The sequence below is a fragment of the Strongylocentrotus purpuratus genome, unplaced genomic scaffold, assembly GCF_000002235.5.
Source record: "Strongylocentrotus purpuratus isolate Spur 01 unplaced genomic scaffold, Spur_5.0 spur5_scaffold_14, whole genome shotgun sequence".
NCBI classification, from domain to species: domain Eukaryota; kingdom Metazoa; phylum Echinodermata; class Echinoidea; order Camarodonta; family Strongylocentrotidae; genus Strongylocentrotus; species Strongylocentrotus purpuratus.
The window spans coordinates 15190463-15214363 of record NW_022145599.1 but is presented as its reverse complement, the minus strand read 5'-3'; the positions used below and the strand labels follow the sequence as shown (position 1 = coordinate 15214363).

The window sequence follows — 23901 nt, the reverse complement described above, 5'->3', positions numbered from 1 at the left end:
TTAGGATACGCCCTAGGGTAACCCTGAGGCCACCGCAAATTCTCTGCGGCCGCCGCAAGTATCTCTCTTATATATTTCGGGAGCGTATGGCCGCCGTATCCTAGCCGTAGAGCAAATGTGACCTAGGAATCACGATGCCTCACAATGCGAGAACATCTATATTTATATACTTGACAGAAGTTTCAGTCACCCGATCTGAAATGGAACAACCTTACAAAATTCAGTTGATGGTGAAAAAAAAACCGTAGTGACGGTGCCCGGAGCTTCAAGCGGCAAGTGGACAAACATTTAGACGATCAGCCTGTTGTTAAATTGTTTGCTGATTTAGTTTTTTTTAGGGGTCAAGATAGTTATGCTTATGAGATGAATATATAAATGGTTAATACAAAATATTTCATCCAAATCTATTTTATACGCATAATTACAATAAAATAGGAAGCATTTGATGACTTGAGCTAACAATTGTAAGTGAGATAATTTGACTTTCCTTGTATAAAATGAACCAGTCCAACTCGTTTCGTTCAATGTGATAGGTATTCGTACTGCGTAGAGTTTACTGTGAACGTGATGGATAATATATGCCAACGTCACGCGATGATACGTTTGGTGATTGGACGCTACCATTTCGGTAGAGAATTCCAGTCGAAAAAAGGGTTAACATAAGAAATTCAAACCAGATTACTAAAGGCCACTTGGCTGTTTGCTCTGGCGTTCACTTGGGTTTTCGCGAATAGCCTCTTTTTATTCGCTCGCCGTCTATCAGACATGAGGCCTTGTCTAAAGGCCACGGTCGGTCTGGCTAGAAAAATACCCCTAAACGCGTTAACCGGCGCGTACTGCAGGATTTAGAACCATTTTGAAAAAGTATCCTTTTTCTTGAAAATGGCCCAAAATGGATGATGGATAATGGATATAAAAAAGCATTCCTTTATACGCGTTTTCTTGGTCACGCATGCTTACAGTATATATATATATATTTGAATGAGACCCCCGGGACTATCTGCAACTAAATGCCCTTTGAGTTCACACAAGAAAAGTCTAAACTGTGTTGTAGAGTGGTTATGCCTCAGTCACACCTTTGCGTATGTTGCTGCGTATTGCTGCGCTATGCGGGGTATATCAATACGCAGCCGTGCCCAGCAATACGCAGCAAATTTGAAGGTAGCAGTCACACTATTGCGTATCTAGCTCGTAGGTAGCTCGTATGCCGCTCGTACAAAGACTGCCTACGGTTGCCTACGGTTGCCTATGACCACGCTATAGCTCGCTGTTGCTCATAGCAGTACGATTCAATACGCAGCTTGCTCGCCATGTTGCGTATGTAGCTCGATCTTTGCTCGTTTGCTGCTCGCTAGCCGTTCGCACAAGTTGGTCTCGTTGCGTGTTCGCTCGCTTTAGCTCGTCTGTTGTTCGTACTGATGCGTGCCAGCTCGTGCTACAGCGTACCAGCTCGCTCGTGCTGCGGCATATGTATAAATACTAGTTATTTTGCAGGACTGGGCATAAACATCTTAGCTTCTGAAGATTCTACATCTACAAGAAAAATAAATCTGATGATAACAATGGCCTTGCAGCAGAGCTCTGCTTCGCAAAAGCTTAAGATTTTGCTTCAGTTGGAGGAAGAAGAGGCGAATAAAGATTATGAGCAAGGGAAGCTGCTGCTTGAGCTGCATCAACGAAGAATCCCTCGGTGTTGTTGGGTGCGGTCCTGGATCTGCCGGAGGAAGGACCTGGGACAATTCGACCAACTGATGAGGGAGCTGGAAGACGAGGACCAAGAGGCACTCATGAACTTTTTGAGGGTAACCCCTGAAATGTATAAAGAGTTAGAGCAGAGACAACATGAAAGACTGGAGAAGCAGGGCACCCTCTTCAGGAATGCTTTCGGCATTCTTGCCAACCGATTTCAGTGCCTGCTGATCACTCTCCGACAAAGCCCTTCAACCGTCAGGACCATGGTACAGGCATGTGTATGCCTGCACAACTTGATGAGAACCCACTACCCTTGCATCCAGATTTCAGTCGTGGACGGGGAGGACGCCGAGCACATAATGCCCGGTTCCTGGCGAGGAGAGCAGACTCTGTAGTAGGTCTTAGGCAGCCGGCTACTCAGGCAGGTCAGGCCAAAAGGAATTATATCAATGCCTACTACAACAGCCCTGCTGGTTTTGTTACCTGGCAGGAATGTTGGACTAATGCAGGCCAGATGCTCTGGATATCACCAACCCAACCACTCGGCATTGACGACATTACCTGACCTGGCTTCAGCAACCGTTTCCTCACAGTTTAATTTATCGCGAGGAATGTAAATCTCAGTTAAAACATTATTCCCAAGAGTTCAACAAAAAGATTGTTGCAATAACTGGGCCAATGACTGGCTTCGCGTCCTCGTCTTCACTCCCCTTTTCGCTTTGGATGTCTGCATCTTCAACCCGTGTGTCTTCTTCAAATGTTGACTGCAGTATGATTCCAACCCTTGAGGCGCCCCGCCTTTTATTGCCGATATGCAGCGCATAGGCAACTAATCGCAGTGATAGCGAGATAAAGCGAGCGACAACCAGCGACTGCGAGCTAAAGCGAACGGCGTACGAGCTAATCTAGCAGCGTAGCGAACGGCAATCGCAAGGGTTCTTGCTGCTGCGAGCGATGTGCGAGCAACAGCGCAACATTACGCGCAATCATGCGTACGACAACGAGCTAAAGCGTGTTAAATCGTGCAGGAAACGCAGCTATAGGCAGTGACAGGTGCTCCGAAAAAAGAGGTGCGTATGATGGCGTATACCTGCGCTAAGCCACTCGCTGTCGCTCGCATTCACTGGTTGCCACTCGTATCCGCTCGTATGCGATTTGACCTTGCGTTTGCTTGCGATAGTTTAGAAAATTTTAAAACTAGCGAGCGAGCAACGCAGGCATATGCGCTAGTCTGCGTATTGAGTACGTAGTGAGCACGTTTTGTTGCGCTTTATTGGGTATGACTGCCTTTGTCTGCGTTCGGGTAATACGCAGCAACACGCAAGCCAAATACGCAAAGGTGTGACTGAGGCATACTAAGGCTGCGTTCATGCTTAAATTTTGAAGGCAGAATGAGCGATCTGAAACGCTCATCGTAAACGCTCATCGTGATCGCAGTTCCACGATGTAGTGTTCATCACTGGCGTACCTATGGGGGGGGGCAGGGGGGGCAGAGTGCCCCCCCTGACGGGCTCCAGGAGAAAAAAAGAAAAAGGGGAAAGAAAAGAAAAGAAAGGAAAAGGAAAGAAAAAGAAAAAAGGAAAAGGGAAGAAAAAGGAAAGAAAAAAGGAAGAAGAAGAGAAAAGGAAGAAAAAGGGAAAAGAAAAGGAAAGGAATAAAAATGGGGAAATTAAAAAATAAAAAAAGACCATGGCCGTACGCACCAGGGGGGGGGGGGCAGTTGACCCCAGATATTTTGAAAACGTACAGTTTTTTTCCTGAAAATGTAGTGTAGGCCTATACCAAATCCTTCAATTCTACTTTTGAAAATGCAAAAGTACCCTCATGACCAGTTCGGTCGCTCGAACTCCCTTCACTCCTTTTGCTTTTGAGATTCTTCGAAAACTTTTTACGCATCTTTCCCCCTCCCCCACCAGAAAAATATTCCGCATACGGCCCTGAAAAATTAAAACAAATGAAAATAGGAAAATATAAGTGATATAACAAATTTGAAACTCTTCGCTGGCGCGAACTGCTTGCTAGCCTATTTTGTATTAAATGTTTTCACTTGCTCGTCCCCCTGAAAAAAGAAAAGGATTAGTATTGCCTAGATTATTGTGCCTGCCCCGACGGGCCCCGACCTGCAACCATGGCAACAATAACACATAATATATGTACCAAATGTTACTAAAAGAGACTAATTCATTTTTCTCGCTCGCGAATAAAATAAATAGACATTGCTTTGGAAACAATTGTGCCCACCTTTGACCTGCAACAATATCATTAAAAATGGAAGAGTTTTTTCGCCCTCTCGCCAAAAAGGAATTGAATCGCGTTAAACGCGATTGCGTCCATCCTGACCTGCACCAATAAAAACAAGTTTATTTATTAATTTCTATTAAAAGAGAATTTATTTTTTTTGCTTGCTCGCTATGCTCGCTCGCCAAAATGGAATTGACACCGCTAACGTGCCCGCCCCAACCTGCAATAACCAGTTAATAATTATGTACCAAACGTTATTCAAAGAAGTTTTGGTGTGCTTGTGCCCGCCAAAATGGAATTAACATCACCTTAGACATGATTGTGTAAGCCCTGCCCTGCAACAAAAAAATCTGAAATTTATGAACCAATTATCATTACAAAAATTTTGCTCGCTCGCTACGCTCGCTCGCCAAAATAGAAATAACACTGCTTTTAATAATCACGTCCCTGACATGGAACAATGAACCCAAGTTTATATACCATATTTTCCCTATAAAAGAGAAGTGATTTGTTTTGCTCGCTCGCTACGCTCGCTCGCCAAAATAGAAATAACACCGCTTTTAATTATCACGTCCCTGACATGGAACAATGAACCCCAGTTTATATACCATATTTTCCCTATAAAAGAGAAGTGATTTGTTTTGCTCGCTCGCTACGCTCGCTCGCCAAAATAGAAATAACACCGCTTTTAATTATCACGTCCCTGACATGGAACAATGAACCCAAGTTTTATGTACCATATTTTCCCTATAAAAGAGAAGTGATTTTTTTTTTGCTCGCTCGCTACGCTCGCTCGCCAAAATAGAAATAACACCGCTTTTAATAATCACGTCCCTGACATGGAACAATGTACCCAAGTTTTATGTACCATATTTTCCCTATAAAAGATTTTTTTTTTTTTTTCGCTCGCTACGCTCGCTAGCTCATGGAATTATGTGCCCACCACTAACCTGCTACAATATCATTACAAAGATAAATGTAGGGGGTTGCCTGCCCGCCAAAATGGGATTGACATTACCTTAAACACGATTGTGCCCGCCCCCTACCTGCAACAATGAAACAAATTTTATATAGCAATTCATTGAGAGAAAGATGTATTTTCGCTCGCTAGCTAAAATGGGTATAAAATCACCCTAAACACAATATTGTTCCCGCGCCCTGCATGGGACAATTGAACCAAGTTTAAGTGGCAATTATTAAAAAAGACGTGATTTTTTTTCTTGCTCGCTACACTCGTTTGCAAAAAAAATGAAATTAACGTCGCTAACAAGTGAATGTTCCCACCCCCAACTTGCAACAATACCAGTTTATATACCAAACGTTACTTAAAGATTTTTTTTTTGCTCGCTCGCTCGCCAGAAGTGAAAATTAGCATCGCCTTTTTTGTTTGTTTCGGTCGCTTGCCCCCCCTGACGGAGTACCCCAGGTACGCCACTGGTGTTCATGCTTACTTCTCTGGCTCCCCAGGCAATTCTCCGTGTGTGGCCTTAATTGGTCTTCCAGCTGGATTCGCAAACCTTCACTGTGCATGCTACGTAGACCCACTAGAGGTCAGTGCGTTGACCCCATTTAAACGCGTTTACAAATTGTAAACGCATCTTTTTGTGAGTTTACGATCGGCGATCGTGATCGCCGTTTTTTGGTGATTCTACAAAAGTGAGCTAAGACGCAACCGTGTTTTAAACTAAACGCGTAACAGATGCCTGATTCTGGCCGTCAAAATCAAGCATGAACGCGCCCTAATACATTCCATAAAATCATACATGAAGCAGCGGATGGAATTCGGTTCTTTCAAAACGTGCTCGCCGCTTAAGATTGCGAACGCGAATGCAACCCCCAACATTAACGTAAGATGAAGAGCGATTTTGCACATATGCATTTTGTTTAGTCTGTTTACAGGTGATAATATCGTCATGTTGTTATTTTTTTTTAGATCACTCTTCCAGTAATCTGATAAAACAACAACAACAACAACTACAAAACTAACATTTTCGATATTTATTCATTTTTATTAAAAAAATGCAAGGTTTCAATGATAATGCATAACTGAGTAAACCGGTTTTAGGAGTCGACTAAAAGAGCGCCATCTGTGTATCCGCTACTTGTAGCTTCGAGGTAGGGGATAATTAGTTAGATTTTAATAAATGTCAATTCATGTCAGTTTCTATTTCTACTGGTATAGTGGGGGCAGCAGACCGTCTGTTGTGATTTTTTTCCTTTCGTGCAAAATCATCTTTTCTTGATGTCCCTTCCATCCCCCCAATATACTTGTTCACGTTGCTTATATCATTTACCATTTTACCTAGGTTTATAAGTACCACATTACCCGATTCCAGAGCATACAAGCTGATCACAAGGACTTTTGAGCAGGGGCGGTTCTAGAGAGGGTTAGGTTTCAAACCGACCCCTAATTTTTCACCCGTCAATTTTCTCGATTACAAATGACAAATAATCGAGGCACGTGAAGAAAATCAATGTAAGAACCCCAGACCATTAACCCCCCAAAATATTTGAGAACCCATACTGCTTTTGAGAAACCAACTTAGGGCAATGCCGAAGACTGTTGTTCACAGAAATCATTTTCGGAACACGTGATATGTCTGCATCAGGTTGGCAAATTGAAAAGGTGATGTAACGAGACTGTTGAAAATACCTTGGGCTTACTACAAAAAATTCGAAAGACTTTGCGAAAACACATAAATATGAGTATGCACGTTTTCATTTCCACTGACTGATGTGTCATCAATATTGAATTTGACGGAATCGCATGAAATAGACTTTGGACGAAGGGATGCTTTAAATGAATTCACTGAGACTCGAGACTCCGATAAATCCTGAAACAGGTGATATGACATGCGGGTTGTAATAATGCCCACAAATGTAATAACGCCCACAAATGTAATAACACTTTACCCACAAATGTAACAACACCCACAAATGTAATAACACTTTACCCACAAATGTAATAATTTCACCCACAAATGTAATAACCACTTTACCCACAAATGTAATAATTTTGAATCACCCACAAATGTAATACTGACTTTACACACAAACAGAGTTTGAACAAGAGGACGTAAGCTCAAGCTGTGCTTATGGCGACACTTTCTTCAATGTATAAGTTTATGCGACCATAAAATTATGTTAAAAATTAAAATATGTCTGACGATGTATATATGGAAAATAAATTAACATCAAACATCAACATGGCCCTGTTAAATACATTTAAATGGGTCACGAAAGCAACTGAAAGCAAAACAGCTGATTATTGAGTTTTTGTTTTATTTATATATATATTCAATTTATTTAGCCATTTATTTACTTATTTTATTAATTTGTCCATGCATTTTCATTATTCGACCCTTGCTTGAAGAAAACTTAAAACAAATTTAAGTCCTCCCAATGGACTTGGTAATAACGATTAATACCTTATTAAAGGGTACGAGCACACTGCCTTCGTTTTGAACCCGGAACATCACGGTTCTGAGACCACTGCTCTACCACTAAGCCATCGCGCCTACTCACATACCTTGCCTAATTAATCCTGTATTGGATGGATCCCAGAGCTTTTAAGTAAAAAACGAGTTAAAACTTTTTTTAAAACGTAACTTAGGTTTAAAATAAAACATGTATTATAATGTTGAGCACAGTAACCGTAAACTAGAAGAAAGAAGTACAATTGATCGTGATAGAATATAATTTGCGTGGAAACAGAAAAGTCATTGAAATAGATGGTGTATACATGATAAATATGAATAAATAAATCGAAGGCTGGTTTACTTTTACCCTCTTGAGTATAGTGTCATCTAATCATGTTATTTTGACGACTAAAACATTTACGAAGCAAAAGTTATTCAACATTACATTTTTGTCATCAAGATCATAATTACGACCATTTCGACAACTGGCGATTCTTATCTATCAGTGACACGAGCTTTCAAACATTCAAATTTATCTAGGCATCTCATGATAATAACGCAGAAGAAAAACAAACACTTTTCTAATTATCGTGCATAGTTCACCATTACCTCTTTTGTGATACAAATTAAATGTGAAAACTACTTCTTCTTTTTTTTTAAACAGACAATAAACAAATTTGGTATTTGTTTTGAAAAATGTCTTACTAAAAAAATAGAGGAAAGCTCGGGACAAAAGAGTCCTCCATGTAAACTTCGTCCCACAACTGGGAGGGGGGGGGGGCAACGATGAATATAATTCTCATCCATCGGCGAAAAGTTTGAGAGTTCGTATTTACTCCCTCCCTTGACTATGAATGTTCATTTTCTTTTACCACCACCCCCTCCTCCCCTCCTTATTGATTGTTTGTTGCCAGGAAGTCATTGATGATGTAAGCTTTTATCACGTCACGTATACAAAAAGTCATAATACAATTTCGTCTTTTTATACCCAGACGTTGTGTGTCCGGACAGGTTGTGTATCCGGACTTGTTTTGGACGATATTACCCAGGACAAATATGTATGATGTTTAGTGCTACATCATGAATATTTTTCACCAAAAAAAAATTGGAAGGCAAAAGAGAAGGCTTTATATTTGTTCAGTTTCCGGACCCCCCCCCCCCCCCCTCCCCATCATACTGCATAATAATAGTGATTTGTTGTAGAAAGAAGAAAAACCGCGGCGGTATATTTTTTGTGCGGCTTTCCGCTCTATATCTGAACAAGCCTTATTAAAATATTATGCCCTTCGCCAATTTCAGCTGCGAAATGGTTATACTTTTCATGGAGAGAAAAAAATCATGCTTCTCCGGAGTTGCATCGAATCATTGTATTCACTCCAATCGACCAACGTCTGAACATGTCACGGTAACGGGCTGCAATTCGTCTATTCATGAACGAGTAGATTAGAGGGTCGAGTAGGCAGTTTAAATAACCTACCCACACCGTGGTCACGCCAATCCAATGGGGGATGTTGATGGATAGGAGACAAGAGTTAACGATACAGTACGGTGACCAACAGACCAAGGTGGTTAGCACAAGTAGGGTTCCTGAAAATAAAAAAGAAAAAGAAACACCAGACACTGTTGGAGAAAAGCGTTGGGTGGAAATTATATAAAACACATCAACAAGGAACAAAAGCCAGATAGTAACATTATTTCTTGATTATAAAACACTCAATATGATGGGGATCTGGAAAATATCTTAACAGAATATTAAACAGAAGACAATACTACTGAGGTGTGAATTTTGGGGAGGGGTGTAGGCTGAGCTAATGATGACTAGGTTTGTTCATCACGACATGAAATAACTTTGGGGCGTAGGCTAAAGTATTATGAAGTTGTAGAGACGATGAGCCGTTCCCAAACGACGAGGTGGGGAGGGGAAGGGGAAGAGGGGCCAAAGGATGTTCCGCATTCTGCTAGTAAAAAGACTTTGCACCCTCGTAACGCCAATATGTAAATGTACAATTTTTGCGAGGGGAGCAATGAGAATTGATACATTCTGTCATGTTAAAAATTGGCATTTTATTTCGAACACTTGAAATTGCAATTTGCGCAAGATTAAACAATTATACAAACTTTAAGAGATTCCAACACAGGAAATATTTACCAGTCAGGGCAACTCTTCTTTCGATGTTGAGTTTCTTCTGCATGGTCCTACGATCTTTTTTCTTGAACCCTGTTATCACATTTCCCTGCTGATTAGTCTTATTTTCCTCGCTTTCTCCTTCAGCATGTTCAGCGTCAGGCTCCTCGATGTTTGAAGACTGGGAGTAGTCCATAGGCTCTGGGGTAAGACTCGAGCAGGTAGGTCCTTCAATCGACTGGTCAATGACATCCATTGGCATGTCGTTGTCAGCATGGGTCACACGGTCGTGGTCGTGGTCGTGGTCGTGGTCGTCATCGTCATCGTCGGTGTCTTCAAGGGAACATACGTTGCTCGCGATACTAGGTTTCTCGTCGGCGTATGATCTAAGCAACCGTTGTTGACGCCACACTTTCAGGAACACACTAACATAGCATAGAACCATCGTAGGTACGATGCCTAGAAAGATGATGACGTTAAGGGTGATGCCATAGAAACAGTCTTCCCGAAACTCTGGCGAGCAGTTGTGGGAATGTTTCTTATACCTGATCGCAGAGACATCTCCAACTAAGGGTGGTAAGGAGGATCCAATGGCGGCGACCCAGCAGAAGACGATAAAGACAATGGTTCTTGATTTGGAAGGAGGAAAGCGGGCCGACCAGACTACGGTCAAGTAGCGATCCACAGAGATGGCAAAGACTGAAGCAAAGACCCCGTAGGCAAAAATAACGTTCCCGTGAATCTGCACATAATTATAAATGAGATTGATTAATGTAACATATTAAGTAGAATATCAGCTTTTAGACAAAAACATCCCTGGACCACTACCCCAGGATTATTCTTCATTTGATGATTAATCACCAAGCATAATCACACGCGGCAACTTTCCCCCGGATAATTTTCCATGCAAACCTGTATTTTTATTTTATTTTTTAAATACATCTTTTCATAGAGTTATGGGAATTTAGAAATCAAAATGTGCTGTAAAAGATATAAAAACTATAAATCAACTTGCTGCCCAAATATTGATGATTTTTTAATGATTGCTGATTGGTAGCTGCAGCATCAACTATTTCATGATTACTTAATTTCTGAAAGATTCATATTCGATGGAGTTCAAGTTTAAACGATCGAGTGATACTATGTTTGTTTGAGGAGGAGATAAGACATAACAGATTTGTGACTTGGTATGTGAAATACCAATTATGTAACTAAATAGATTTACCAAAAACAAATGACAATTTTTTAAAGTTATTAATTTTTTAAAGTTCCTTTAATATCCAAAATCGAAATACAGTAAAATCGTATTTGAGAATGGTGGCGAAGAATGCAAAATAGAAAAAGACTCACAAAACACACAGCTTTGTTGTGAAGGAGAAAATAGCCATGGTCGAACACGGATATTATGACGAATGGAATGTTTATAACTGTAAAGCTAAGGTCGTTTATGATGAGATTCAGGATGAGCCAGTTATGGAGGTTCTTTCTCAGAACCTTGTCTCGAAGGATCGTCACCATCGCAATCAGATTGGCGACCAACGCTCCGAGAAAGATAACGGCAATGGTGATACCTTCGATGACGGCCACCACTGACGTCGACTCGTGGTAGATCGTGACACCATCAGGTCGATCGTACGGCGTTTGGGAGGTATCATGGTTCGACATCGTGAAGCTGCTAAAGTGTTACTTTTCGCTATCCAGTAACCTAACGCCTAAGTAACTGAAAAAGTTCACTTCAGCGTTACGTTATATACCAACTGATACACACTGTAACAGTTGAGGAGCACACGCTAACCGTGATTTGTCAGTAGGTCGACACTATAAATATGGGCTCCAAGATTCTTTCATTCAAATTCATGAGCTTACGTGCGCGCCAGCGCCAGCGCCCGACTATGGAGCTAAGTTTCTCTAAGCAGATTTATGGTTACTAACTGTAAATCTCTTTGGCAGAAGGCCTAATTATATATTAATGGTTTAACCAATACAACACCTTTATTATCATTTGTGTTTTTTGCTGATGACACGAACATCTGCTGTTCACATCATAATTTAAACACCTTAGTAAATAAAATACACTTAATGAGGAGTTACCAACATTATCTTCAATGCAAAAATGATAAACAAATTTCATGTATTTCAAGCACGCAAATTCTCATGTCATTGACTTTCCTTACAACATAATTATCGATAATATCCCACTCGAAAGAAAGAGAATAACAACATTTTGGGGTGTAATTATTGACGAAAATCTTAATTTGAATGAACATACGTCATATCACGACTTCTATTTCTAGGAATATTGGTTTATTTAAAATGAAGAAATTAATCCCATGTTATACGCTTGTTATGCTTTATAATTCATTGATATTACCGTATATAACATATTGCAATTTAGTATGGGCCACCAGCGCCAAAACCAAAATCAACTTTATTTATTTATTGCAAAAGAAAGCCCTTCGTATATTTACTGGTATCTGGTTCACCATCACTCAAGTCCAATATTTTACACACTGAAAACCCTAACAGTATTCGACATAAATTCGCTACACAGTTTACTGACCATGTTTAAGTATTTAAATAATGTGCTGCCTCTTTCATTTCAAAACGTTTACACTATGAATAAAGCCATTCACTCTTACTACCCGTAATTCCTCAAATTTTCATCTAGTAAACCCGAAATTACTTTTGCACATAGATCCATAATACACCATGGTCCTGACCTGTGGAACTCTCTCCCATAATCTATTAAATCATGTTGCTCCCTTTACTCATTTAAGGCCAAAGTTAAAAAGATGTTACTGTAAAAATATTCAAGGTAAAATTTATTTTTCAACTCTTCAGTCTTTATCATTATGTCATGTCTTTTTTCATCATCATCATTATCATCATCGTCATCATAATCATCATCACAATCATCCTCACCATCATCATCATCATCATCACCATCATCATCATCACCATCATCACCATCATCATCACCATCATCATCATCATCATCATCACCATCATCATCATCACCATCATCATCATCATCATCACCATCATCATCATCACCATCATCATCACCATCATCATCATCATCATCATCGTCTTCTTCATCATCATCATGATCATCATCACCATCATCATCACCATCATCATCACCATCATCATCACCATCATCATCATCATCATCACCATCATCATCACCATCATCATCATCATCGTCATCATCTTCTTCATCATCATCATCATCATCACCATCATCATCACCATCATCATCTTCTTCATCATCATCATCATCATTATCACCATCATCATCACCATCATCATCATCATCATCATTATCATCATCATCTTCTTCATCATCCTCATCATCATCCTCATCTGCATTGTCAATATCAGCATCATCAAAACTTGTATTCTAAATTACCTATCTGTTTGATAATGTATTGATCTATTTCATGAGTTTTGTCTGCATGGGGCTGTCATATTATCAAGCAATCTACTTACAATGACAGTCCTTCTTCCTCAAATAATTGTATAATGTTTTATAATGTTTGAGGAAATTTAGTAGTTATACAATGAATGGTGGTGGTTATTTTACCTGACTGCTAAGAAAGCAACCAGACGGCCGACGGCTTTAGGTCCTCTCTGAGGGACCTGGTAATGAGGATTCATGCCTTGCCAAAGGGCACTAGCGCATCGCCTTGGTTTCGAACCCGGGTCACCGGATTACGAGACCACTACTCTACCGACTGAGCTATCGCGCATAATTCACCAATAGTATCCAAAGTTTAAGGAGGAAAGGACCAAGGGTTCAAATTGTCTTTTAGCTGTGAAGAACAATTATAAAGGCTTATGAAAATATTTTTGTTTTTTCTACCCAATTGACGTTTGAGTCCGTGTTTAGAAATAAATTAACGCTATATAATATAGGCTCCTACCCTCTATAATAGTTTATAATTATTAGCTGTCAAATAATCATCAATAAATTATGATGATGATGATGGGAAAAAACAACATGTTCAAGTTGAGGTTTCAGAAGATAATTAGAGCAATTATTAACTGTTATGATGGTCATATATATGATGATGATGAATGGAAAATACAATAATTGAGGTTTCAGAAGATAATTGGAGTGTATAGATTACTCTCGTTTATTCCTATTATGAATAATATCTGGTATTAATCACCGTACAACTTAAAGGGATAGTTGAGTTCTGCTTTCAGACCGCAAATGCCTTCAAAGTGCATGGTTATTGCTATGACATTTATAGTGCCCTTTTAGAACCTAAAATTGCTATGAAGGTAATTTTAGACCCCAAAATGTGTGAAATTTAGCCAATACGATCATAACAATTCAGCTTCACTTTAAAAAAAACACGGTGATCGTTAATTAATTATTTAATTAAAAATAACAATTCATGAGCCGGCTAATTGTGGGTAATATAAGCAATACGAAAATGTCAACAAAAAGCCAACATCGGCATTGGCTGAAATACGACGTAAAAGGCGTTATTTCGTTTTTTTCAACAGTTTTTTTTCAAATTTTTCAAATTATCTAATATTTGTGGTGGTACACAAGTATTATAAATCGTCCAATTTTAGCCGTCTCTGAACCGATTTTGATCAAACAAAGATGATTTTGTCATTTAAATATTATGTTCTTTCAAATTTGACACTCAGTTTTTCATTATCTCACAAAAAATTATTTTGTGTAGCGCCCTCTGCAACAGAACTCAACTATCCCTTTAAGCGTGCTCCTACTATAACAGGCTCCTATCCTCTATGAAGTATGAAAATAATCATATAGATGATGAAAACAGGAAAATGAAGTGACGATTTGTTAAAACTAATGTTATACGTAGTGTTTTTAGATGAATGGCGTACAGATAAACCCCTAAAATACTTGAAATCGCCAGGCTTAAAACTTGTATCGATCAATGTACAGCTTAAGCGGGCTCCTAAACACTATACCGTGCGTCCCCCAAAATAACTATACACTTTTGAAATGGCTGCCGAATAAAAAAAAATATGGCTCTGGGGAAAGATTTTATATGTATGGAAAGCTCATAAACTCAACTTTCATATGACACCAAAAAGTTCAAAATTGATTTATGCTTGGGTGAGCACTGCTCACTTTTGTAAAGGGTATGAAAATTAGGTTGCGCAGGAATTAGCCTTCCAATTTGTGAGAGGTAAATCCTTTGGAGCTTACAAAATTGAGGGTGATATGATACATTCATGATTTGCTGAGTGAATTTCATGGTTTATTAAACCAAACGTTTATGCATGAGTGGTAGACTCAGTGGTGTGTTCATGGGAGTCAGGATGGGGTGATGGTACATGTTGTAATTTCCATGTTACAAACTGTTATTTTTTACATCTGTGACTTTGAATAAAAACCTTTACCCCACATTTCAGTTACCATTTACCTGAAGAATAAGTAGCAGACCTCTTGCACATTCCTTTTTTTTAACAGATTAAATTCTATGACATTTCTATGAATGCTATTCTTAAAACAATTGTCTGAATGTTTAATTAATTAATTAACATTATCAGAATTGGTAACAAAGATGCAAGTGGACTTGTCTGTAGTAGTTGCTGAAGAGGAGCAGTCAGCATGAGGAGCATGTGACTCCAAAACAACGTTGGTACCTCTCCCAAGTTCATCTCAAACCACAAGGGTCTTCAGGAATCTAGATGTAACAGTGGATGTAGAGAAGGAGTTTGTGATCCTCCTGATTTGGACTACTCGCGATTACATACACAATCAATGGATTGTAGCAATTCTGCAAAAAATTCAACCGGTCATGATTGAGCATATTTGAACAAACACTCAGTGAAGCATTGATTTATGTGTCTAACTGGTATTAGGGTAGATTTCAGCTTGTTAATTTTATAAGGAACTTTGCGCCAACAGAACCTCAATGGCCCTTATGGTTCCATGCAACAAGCTGCCCCCTGTTTCTGTAAACACTGACAATCAAGTTAAAAAAATTAATTAAATTCCACACGTGATTACTAATGAATTGATCTTTTAAATATTGTCATCATTTCAGGATTTGTTGGGTTACAGGTTAGTGAGAGCTTTCAGTGGGTAAAATTTGAGGGTACTTTGTGCGGAAACTTCTGGTAGGGGGCGCCATGCATGGTTAATGAAACATCACTGTAATTGCTGAGCAAGAACGTTTTTGATGAGCTAGCCAGCTAGAATCTTAAACAACCCTTTTTTTATCCTTAAACAACCCTTTTTTATCCTTGAATTGACTTTCTTTCTCTCTCTCTCTCTCTCTCTCTCTCTCTCTCTCTCTCTCTCTCACACACACACACACACACACACACCCACACACACGCACACACACACACACACTCAACAGGCATAATCTCCATTTAAATCTACCGGTCTAAATATATTCTTTCTCAGTACTTTACACACTTTAGTCATATTGGAACTATACTTGAGGTTCAGCGTCAATATCTTTTCATTCTTTTTGCAACGTTTCTTCTCGGGTTATTTTGAAACCATATCACATCGAGGGGGCACATACTGGAACGATTGGAAGGGGGGGGGGTGGGGGGCACCGGTATTATTCTGGGACGAAATCCTTATATTCAAGGATACTAATTAGGGGGTGGGTGCATGAGGTAGTCCAGACGTTGCCGTTTTCTCTTCTTTTTCCACTTTTAGCTGCCCATTTCCCTTTTTTCTCGCTCATTCTTTCTCTTTTATTTACCTTTTCACCATTTGATTGGGGGCACGTGAAACGGAGCAAAGCATGAAATAAAAAGCAAACAAAACAAAGAATGAAGTGATCGAGAACTGTAATTTCCAACTGCCGATGTCGAATAGATATTTCACTAATAAAACAATTAGTCAGCTAAAAGTCAGAGGGGCTTTAAATGATTGCACTTTACAATACATTAACGGCATTTTTGCAATGAGCAGACAAGGAGGTAATTGTCAAATTTCAAGCGGTCTTGTCAACATAAAAAATTCTATTTTATGTTGTTGACTGCACCAACTTGTGGTAGGCCTAGCTAATGTAAAGAAGCCTAAAGTTACTGACGAGATGAATGATGAGATAATTTAGGACAAGAAGACGAGTTGCTGCAACTCGGCAAGTCGAGTTGTTTAGGACGAAAAGACAAATGCCGCAGGCGACTGTCCAAGGTCAGTCAAAGGGGATGTGGTATGGGGGCCCCTCACGTATTTTTCCTCCCCGGCCAAAGCTGTCTTAAAATTTTTGGGTAAGGCTTATAATTGTCACTTTGTACATGACTAACCTTTCAGCTGACAAGCAACAAAAAAAGGTATATGCGGAAGGGGAAGGGGGTGTTTAGCCAAATCAGATGGGAGGTTGGGCGGGAGGCATCGTCCCATTCGAGTCGACTTGCCGAATTCTAACTCGTCTTTTAAAGACCATCACCACTACTGGGCAAGAAGGGATTAGACCACACAGCGAGCCATCGAGGTCACTGTGACAGGAGGCTATCTCATTAACTCAGCTCTCATTTAACATAAGAAAAAGAGGATCATGGGGGACCAACAGGCACCGATTGGGGAAGTTTTCTATATAGAGGGAGCAAGTAGCTACAAGTATGGCAGTGTGCCTTTAACTCGTATTCTCGTCTTCAGTCCCTAAATTATCTCGTCATCTCGTCGGCACTTTTAAGCTTCCGTGATAATGCGTTTCGTCTACGAGTTAGTGCACCAACGACTGGCGCGGTCTTCAGCGCGCAATATAATACAGAGTGGTATCGTATCGTCAGGATAAAATTTTATTGTAGGGCATGAAAATATTTTGTTATTTTATTTCATAAAGTCTTATCTACACGATGGAACGTATAGTAATGGGATAACATGATTATTACACGTACCATCCTTAAACGTTTTGCTTGAGGTTCGTCTCCTGTACAATTTTATCATAATATTGTCTAAGTTGTTTATTAAGCTCTTGGAGAAAAATATCGGCAGTCATTCCCGTGGTAAACGCGGACTGGTTGCGTCGGTGGAGTTGTGAAACCCGTCACGAGAAGGTATTCCCTGACCTCGGCGTCGTACATCATGTCAAAGGTCTCGGGGTCACGGGCGAGGACGAAGAGCGCTGCGGCTGCGGGGTCGGAGACGATAGAGTACTCGTACTGGTTGTTGACGATTGGACCGAGTTTGATGATAAAATCTAGATGAAAACGGAAGATCAAAACGAAAGTTCCACAATTAAGGTAACTAATTTTGATCATGTAATCAGGAAATTCAATCTAACAGGTAAATAAGCACAACACAAAAAATGAGTTCCCCCAAGAGCAACTTATCATAATTTCTGAACCGCGAAGTTAATTTTTTTTTTTTTTTAAACCAACGCAATCGCAATGGTTAAACAACAATACATTTTTTTAAAATACTTTTAATACTGTTGTGGGTGAATAGTACATGTATATTTGTACTATCTTTAACTCACATGGGGTTGCGAGAGGTACGCCTTCGAGTCTGACTAGCAGTCGTCCTGGTTCGACAAGGAAAGGTATCCATGCATAACCCTCAATGGTGTCTGAGCGACCCTCCCGTACGCTGTAAGCGTTGTACACTGTCACGTTGGTATCAGAGATCTTCCCATCTAAAAAAAAAAGGGGGGGGGCGATAGAGATATTTTATATTCATTCATTCTCCATTTCTTCATCCATCTGTTCATGAATTAATTCATCTATTTGTTCATCCATTCGTTCATTTCTTCCTTCCCTCTTCCTTCCCCCATCCATCCATCCATCCATTCATATTGTGATCCCGAGAATGAATGAATGAATGGATGGATAGAAGAATGGATGAACAAATGGATGAATCAATTCATGAACAGATGAATAAATGAAGAAATGGAGAATAAATGAATGTATGTATTAACAAATGGACGAATGAATGGATAAATGAATGAATGAATGAATGAATAAATGAATAATGAATGAATGAATGAATGGATAAATGAATGAATGAATGAATGAATGAATGAATGATTGAATAAATGAATAATGAATGAATGAGTGCATGATTGGAGGAGTGGATGATCGTCACTTTCTACATCATACTTCCCTTCATGATGTAGAAAGTGACGATCATCAAAATCGTCGTCATTATCATTATATTAATTACTACCATCACCGTAATCTCCTTATTGTCATCATCATCATCATCATCAGCATCGAACATCATCATCATTACCATCATTATTACTATCATCAGCAGCAGCAGCACCACCATCATCATCATCACCGCTATCATCACCATCATCACTAAAGTTATTATATCTTTCGAACGCCACCTAGCGCCCACGATAACATTACGGCTGTCTTAGAGGCGCACATTACCAATGTTGTGAGAATGGGGTCTATACGAAATGACCAAAAATATGATTGAAGAAAAGGTGGAAAATATTTTGTGAGTTTTTTCTTCCCCTCTCTCTTGTAAGTTTGAAAGTGTGCAGAGCACACGAGTTTCATCAAGATTGATTCAATTGCCTATCATTTTGATAATTTTAAATCATCACAGTAAACTATTCACAAATTCCCATTTTCCTTCATCAGCAACCTTTCCCAATTACATCTAATCAGGTTCTTTTAGTTTGTATTTAATAACATGACCACAATTCAACTTTATCTTTAAGAATCGCCAATGTTCAAATGAAAGATTAAGCACAAACCACACGAAATCTTCACAAAGTATCTTATTCCATTTTTTGTACTTACATTCAGCTGTTGTGCATTCTGCCCCATCTGTACCGGCGAATGAGTCTGCCCAGAAGTTTGTATACATCTAAATGAAACACAAAAAGTTAAATGTTTTCGAATGTTCAGTGTTTTTTAAATTTTGAATACCACTTCAGTGAGGAAAGGGAAATACGAATGAAAACAAATCAATAACTACAGTCAAAACTGTCTCAGTGGCCACCTCTACATTTTAAGTCCACATGCCTATAGTCGTCATGGATTCTGTCTCCCAAAGGAGAGCCTGTCTAGAAAGGCCACCTGTCTACAGTGGCCATTTTCTTTCTTTCCCTTGGATGTCCTGAATAGAGAGGTTTGACTGTACCCAACAAAACGCAGGGAATAAAACAAACGAATGTGATCAAACAATGCTGATTTGAAGGAAGAAAAAAGATGTATATTCATTAGAGACTAGTCAATGATATATCTAGCATATTGTGGAGCTTGTGTACGCACGTCGCACCCTCCCCTAGTGCAGTATCTGGCAGAATTGTATACTTTATCTCTATCTATGATTCACTGAGTATTCCCTATATTGCAAGCCGCCGAAGATGGCGTTATCAACGAACTCGTACGCCCAGCCTTTCTCCGAGCGTAGAATTTCGGGGATGACGTCAACTTCAGCTTCCAGCAAATAGGGGAAGATCACGACAGTGGATCGTTACTGAAAATAAGAATCGGTCAGATCCTGGAATTCTCCTCCATCCCCCCCTTAACGTCCAATGAGTAAATCAAATAATAAATACAACTTGAATCTAGAGAGGATTCTGCATTCCTGGTTTATGGGGAAAAATATGCCATTTTGCAATTTTAACATTGTTAGATCAACCCAACTTTTGCCAAGTATGGAACTCATTTAAAGTACGGGATTCCTTTCCTTCTTAGCGACCAATTTGACGAAACTATAACGAGATTATTATGGATGTTGCCTATAGTAATAAATGATAACTTCTATACCATGATAATTATTAGCATACAGGATACGCAAACTCTAATTTTTGCTGCAGCTACGATTCAATTTTCCGATGGCCATCTTTTTCAAAGGCGATATAGAATAGTGAAAAACAGTCATATTTCTATTGATATACCACTTTGAAAAATAAAAGTCTACACAAATTAAACTTCTTCTTTTGTATCGAGCACACTACACCAAAGAAGTCGATGTTTAGTAGTTCTGATTATTTTAAGGTGTATACAAACAAAAGAACAAATAAATAAAGGATCGAATTGTATTTAATAAGGAGGAAGCAAGATCAAATAAAAAATACAACACACAAAATGATCTAGATCCATATATGCTACGGGTACTGGAGTGAATATGCAATGAATGAATGTGCATGAAATATCCTACTAATTCCTTGAACATCTCAGAAACGTCGCAAGATTAGTATAACCTTTTAAAAATGGCAATTAATTTTCAAGTATCAATTAAAATTTGGATTGAAATTATGCAATTATCTTTTTTAATCATGTCCATTGCTAGATTTTTTTGTTATTATTATCTAAACAAGTTTAATTATACTTCCTTATCATTCCTTATGCTGCAATACTTAAAGGATGAGGTATTTCATTCCGTTTTGCCCTAAATCTTTGCAACTTACGTTATACCAGACTCCGACATATTTGTTGACGTCGATATCATACACCGTCCCCAGTCCTTCCGCGGGTGACGAAAAGCACAAGATGGCGCCGAAAATTGCGGCCAGCGCAAACCAACATGGAGTGTTCCCAGCCATTCTTTTTTCTTACAACAAACTCAGCAGAGATATGATATTGTCAAAATGCTGTTAACTCTTGCTTGTAGCTTGAGAATGAAGAAGATGATAGAGGGACTACCTCAATAAATCTATTACCACTAGTTTGCGGTCAATGGTAGGACGGTAACACCCAGAAGAAAAACGACTGACTTCGTCATTAAATGTACAAGTGTTATCTGGGTCCAGAGATATATCTCGGATTACGATAAGACAATGCAAGGAGACGTTCTTGGCTACAAGTGCCGCATACTACTTAAAATTAAAGTTGAGTACGGGTCATGCGATTGCGTTGAAGAACAAAAAAATGTCCGGAAGCAATTTGATAAGGATGATTATGGAATACATACGAAATGATATATATATATACCGGAAGGTGTTGAAATGATCGGAATGAAAAGAATATGACCCAATCTTGCTAAAAAATGTGTTTATGGGACTAAACATTGTTGTGGCAAGTTTGGTCCAACCCTTTCAGCTAGCCTATTTCTCGTCATATTTCGAATAATAAGGGCATGTGAAGAGCGTTCCTTTTCAGTGGACATTACACAATGATATTCTTTTAAACTGACATAAACAGTAGGAGAAACTCAAACCTTTTCTTTTAATTCTTCTTCTTCTTCTTCTTCTTCTTCTTCTTCTTCCTCCTCCTCTTCTTCTTCTTCTTCTTCTTCTTCTTCCTCTTCTTCTTCTTTTTCTTCTTCTTCTTCTTCTTCTTCTTCTTCTTCTTCTTCTTCTTCTTCTTCTTCTTCTTCTTTCTTCTTCTTCTTCTTCTTCTTCTTCTTCTTCTTCTTCTTCTTCTTCTTCTTCCTCTTCTTCTTCTTCTTCTTCTTCTTCTTCTTCTTCTTCTTCTTCTTCTTCTTCTTCTTCTTCTTCTTCTTCTTCTTCTTCTTCCTCTTCTTCTTCTTCCTCTTCTTCTTCTTCTTCTTCTTCTTCTTCTTCTTCTTCTTCTTCTTCTTCTTCTAATTCTTCCTTTTCCCCTTCTTCTATATTGTCTGTTATAACATTTACTTTTTTCCTTCTTCTTCGTCTTTATTTCTTCCTCTTCATCTGCTTCTTCTTCTGCTTCTTTTTCTTCTTCTTCTTCTTCTTCTTCTTCTTCTTCTTCTTCTTCTTCTTCTTCTTCTTCTTTTTCTTCTTTTTCTTTATCTTCATCTTTTGACCAGAACTCAGCGTTCTCTTTAATCCCGTTCGGTCCTGGTTACACCTTCAAAAGAGATTAGTAAAGATAACTACCAAAAAAACTGATATCCTCTTACTCCAGTTAATGATCCACTAGGTCCCTACGTACCAACGACCTACTTTGAGGATTATTTACGTTTTTAATTTTTGAACTAAATATCGGTCGATTGTCATAACCATTGGAATATTTTGTTCACCACAGATCAATAAAGATTTTGGGTGTTTACATTGTGATAATGGAAACGCGTCAATCTAACAAACAAACGAACGAAGTTATGAAATTATGCAATTAGATCAATAAAGATTACGGGTGTTTACTTGTGATAATGGAAACGCGTCAATCAAACGAACAAGTTATGAAACTTAAATTATGAAAGGCAGACTATGCAATCAGATTATTCTAGACCTGATGGTGGTCTGCGGCTTATAGCCACGTGACTGATTATAACATATAATTCCATAATCGGATGAAGATTTATGGTGAGATCCCGTGACATCTCCAGAAAATTGTTGATATTGCATCAGGCATGTATCTCGACATGTGAAAGGTTGTGGCGAATATGAATGCGTCATGTAATGATGATAACGATCTCGGAGGGGGGGGGGGGTTCACAAATACTAAGATCGACTTTAAGCTGGACTTAACTATGGCAGGCTGTTCATGTCACTAGTTCCTCTAACCATTCCTGGCATTGGTTTCTCAAGGGACTTACACATTGTGGTCACAAATCTTCAGAATTTACCTTTTTTGATAGTTCATTAATATAACAAAACATGTTATCTAAAGATCTTAATTGAGAGACCAATTGTGAGAGCAACCAGTGTCATTAATGGCCTGCCATATTTAAGTCCGACTTAAAGTTCATCTTAGTCTTTGTGAAACACTCCCCTTGACATGTATATAGAGCAAACAACAACTACGCAAGGTCCTCCAGCAAGGTCTAGATCTACTAAGTTCGGCGTTCACAGCAGTCAAGCATTCCTTCCTACCAATACTCATTTAACAACCGGTTGGAGAGTGGCAAATATAAATTAATATCTTGCCAAAGGATATATGGGTGTCACGGCGGGACTCGCAAACCATGTAATCTGCAGACCGAAGACGGCACCACTGGACCACGACACCTCTAATTCATGTGCAGCGGGAAATATCAGGATTGGGCAGGTGGCGAAGTACGATGTACACACGTGCACTGTACTAAAAAAAAAAAAAACAACAACAACAAAAATGCCCCTTATATGGAAAGCTTTCCATCTTTCGACTGAAGGATTGCCCTTTCAGTGGCTGCCGGGCTCACGATCAATTGGGCAAAAAGAATTTCCGTTTCGGTTTAATAAAATTTGGAGTGGACTATTAGGCTATTATTATTATTATTATTATTATTATTATTATATGTGCCTCCAAGTCTCTTTATTATTATCCTACTTATGGACAAGAGCAAGTGCCCCTTTATCTATAATTAAATTTACTCTTGTTTTTCTGCATTTTATTTTGTTTTTCTTCAAAAAAAAAGAAAGCACATTTGACATCGAGTATCATTATTTTGTTTCATGAATATGCGCTTTCCACATCTAACGAAACATTACAATTTGTAAACTGATGAAAATTAAAGCCTTTATATTTTACATAGTACCCCTCTAAAGGCATATTGCCCTACGGCACAAGTATTGTGAGCAAACAAAAGCCCTTTCCCTTTTAACTGTTTAACAAATATATTCCCCCAAATGAAAACAAAACTTGTAAGTTTTC

The 23901-nt window shown here is 38.9% G+C and overlaps 2 protein-coding genes across 2 annotated transcripts; both read right to left on the bottom strand.

Annotated features, from left to right (window-relative positions):
- Window positions 1–2218: 2218 nt before the first annotated feature.
- On the bottom strand, window positions 2219–11142 carry LOC105440518 (probable G-protein coupled receptor 101). The gene is made up of 4 exons (XM_030985094.1): window positions 10828–11142; window positions 9502–10219; window positions 8830–8939; window positions 2219–2311 (listed from the first exon to the last, which is right to left on the bottom strand). Exons 1-4 carry the CDS (start codon window positions 11140–11142, stop codon window positions 2219–2221), a joined length of 1236 nt encoding a protein of 411 aa, XP_030840954.1.
- A 6031-nt stretch (window positions 11143–17173) lies between these two features.
- Window positions 17174–21147, bottom strand: LOC589771. Its single transcript, XM_789405.5, has 4 exons — window positions 20817–21147; window positions 19198–19264; window positions 17922–18077; window positions 17174–17642 (listed from the first exon to the last, which is right to left on the bottom strand). The coding sequence occupies exons 1-4, from the start codon at window positions 20949–20951 to the stop codon at window positions 17410–17412; spliced, it is 591 nt and encodes a 196-aa protein (XP_794498.3). The 5' UTR covers window positions 20952–21147; the 3' UTR covers window positions 17174–17409.
- Between the last annotated feature and the right edge of the window lie 2754 nt (window positions 21148–23901).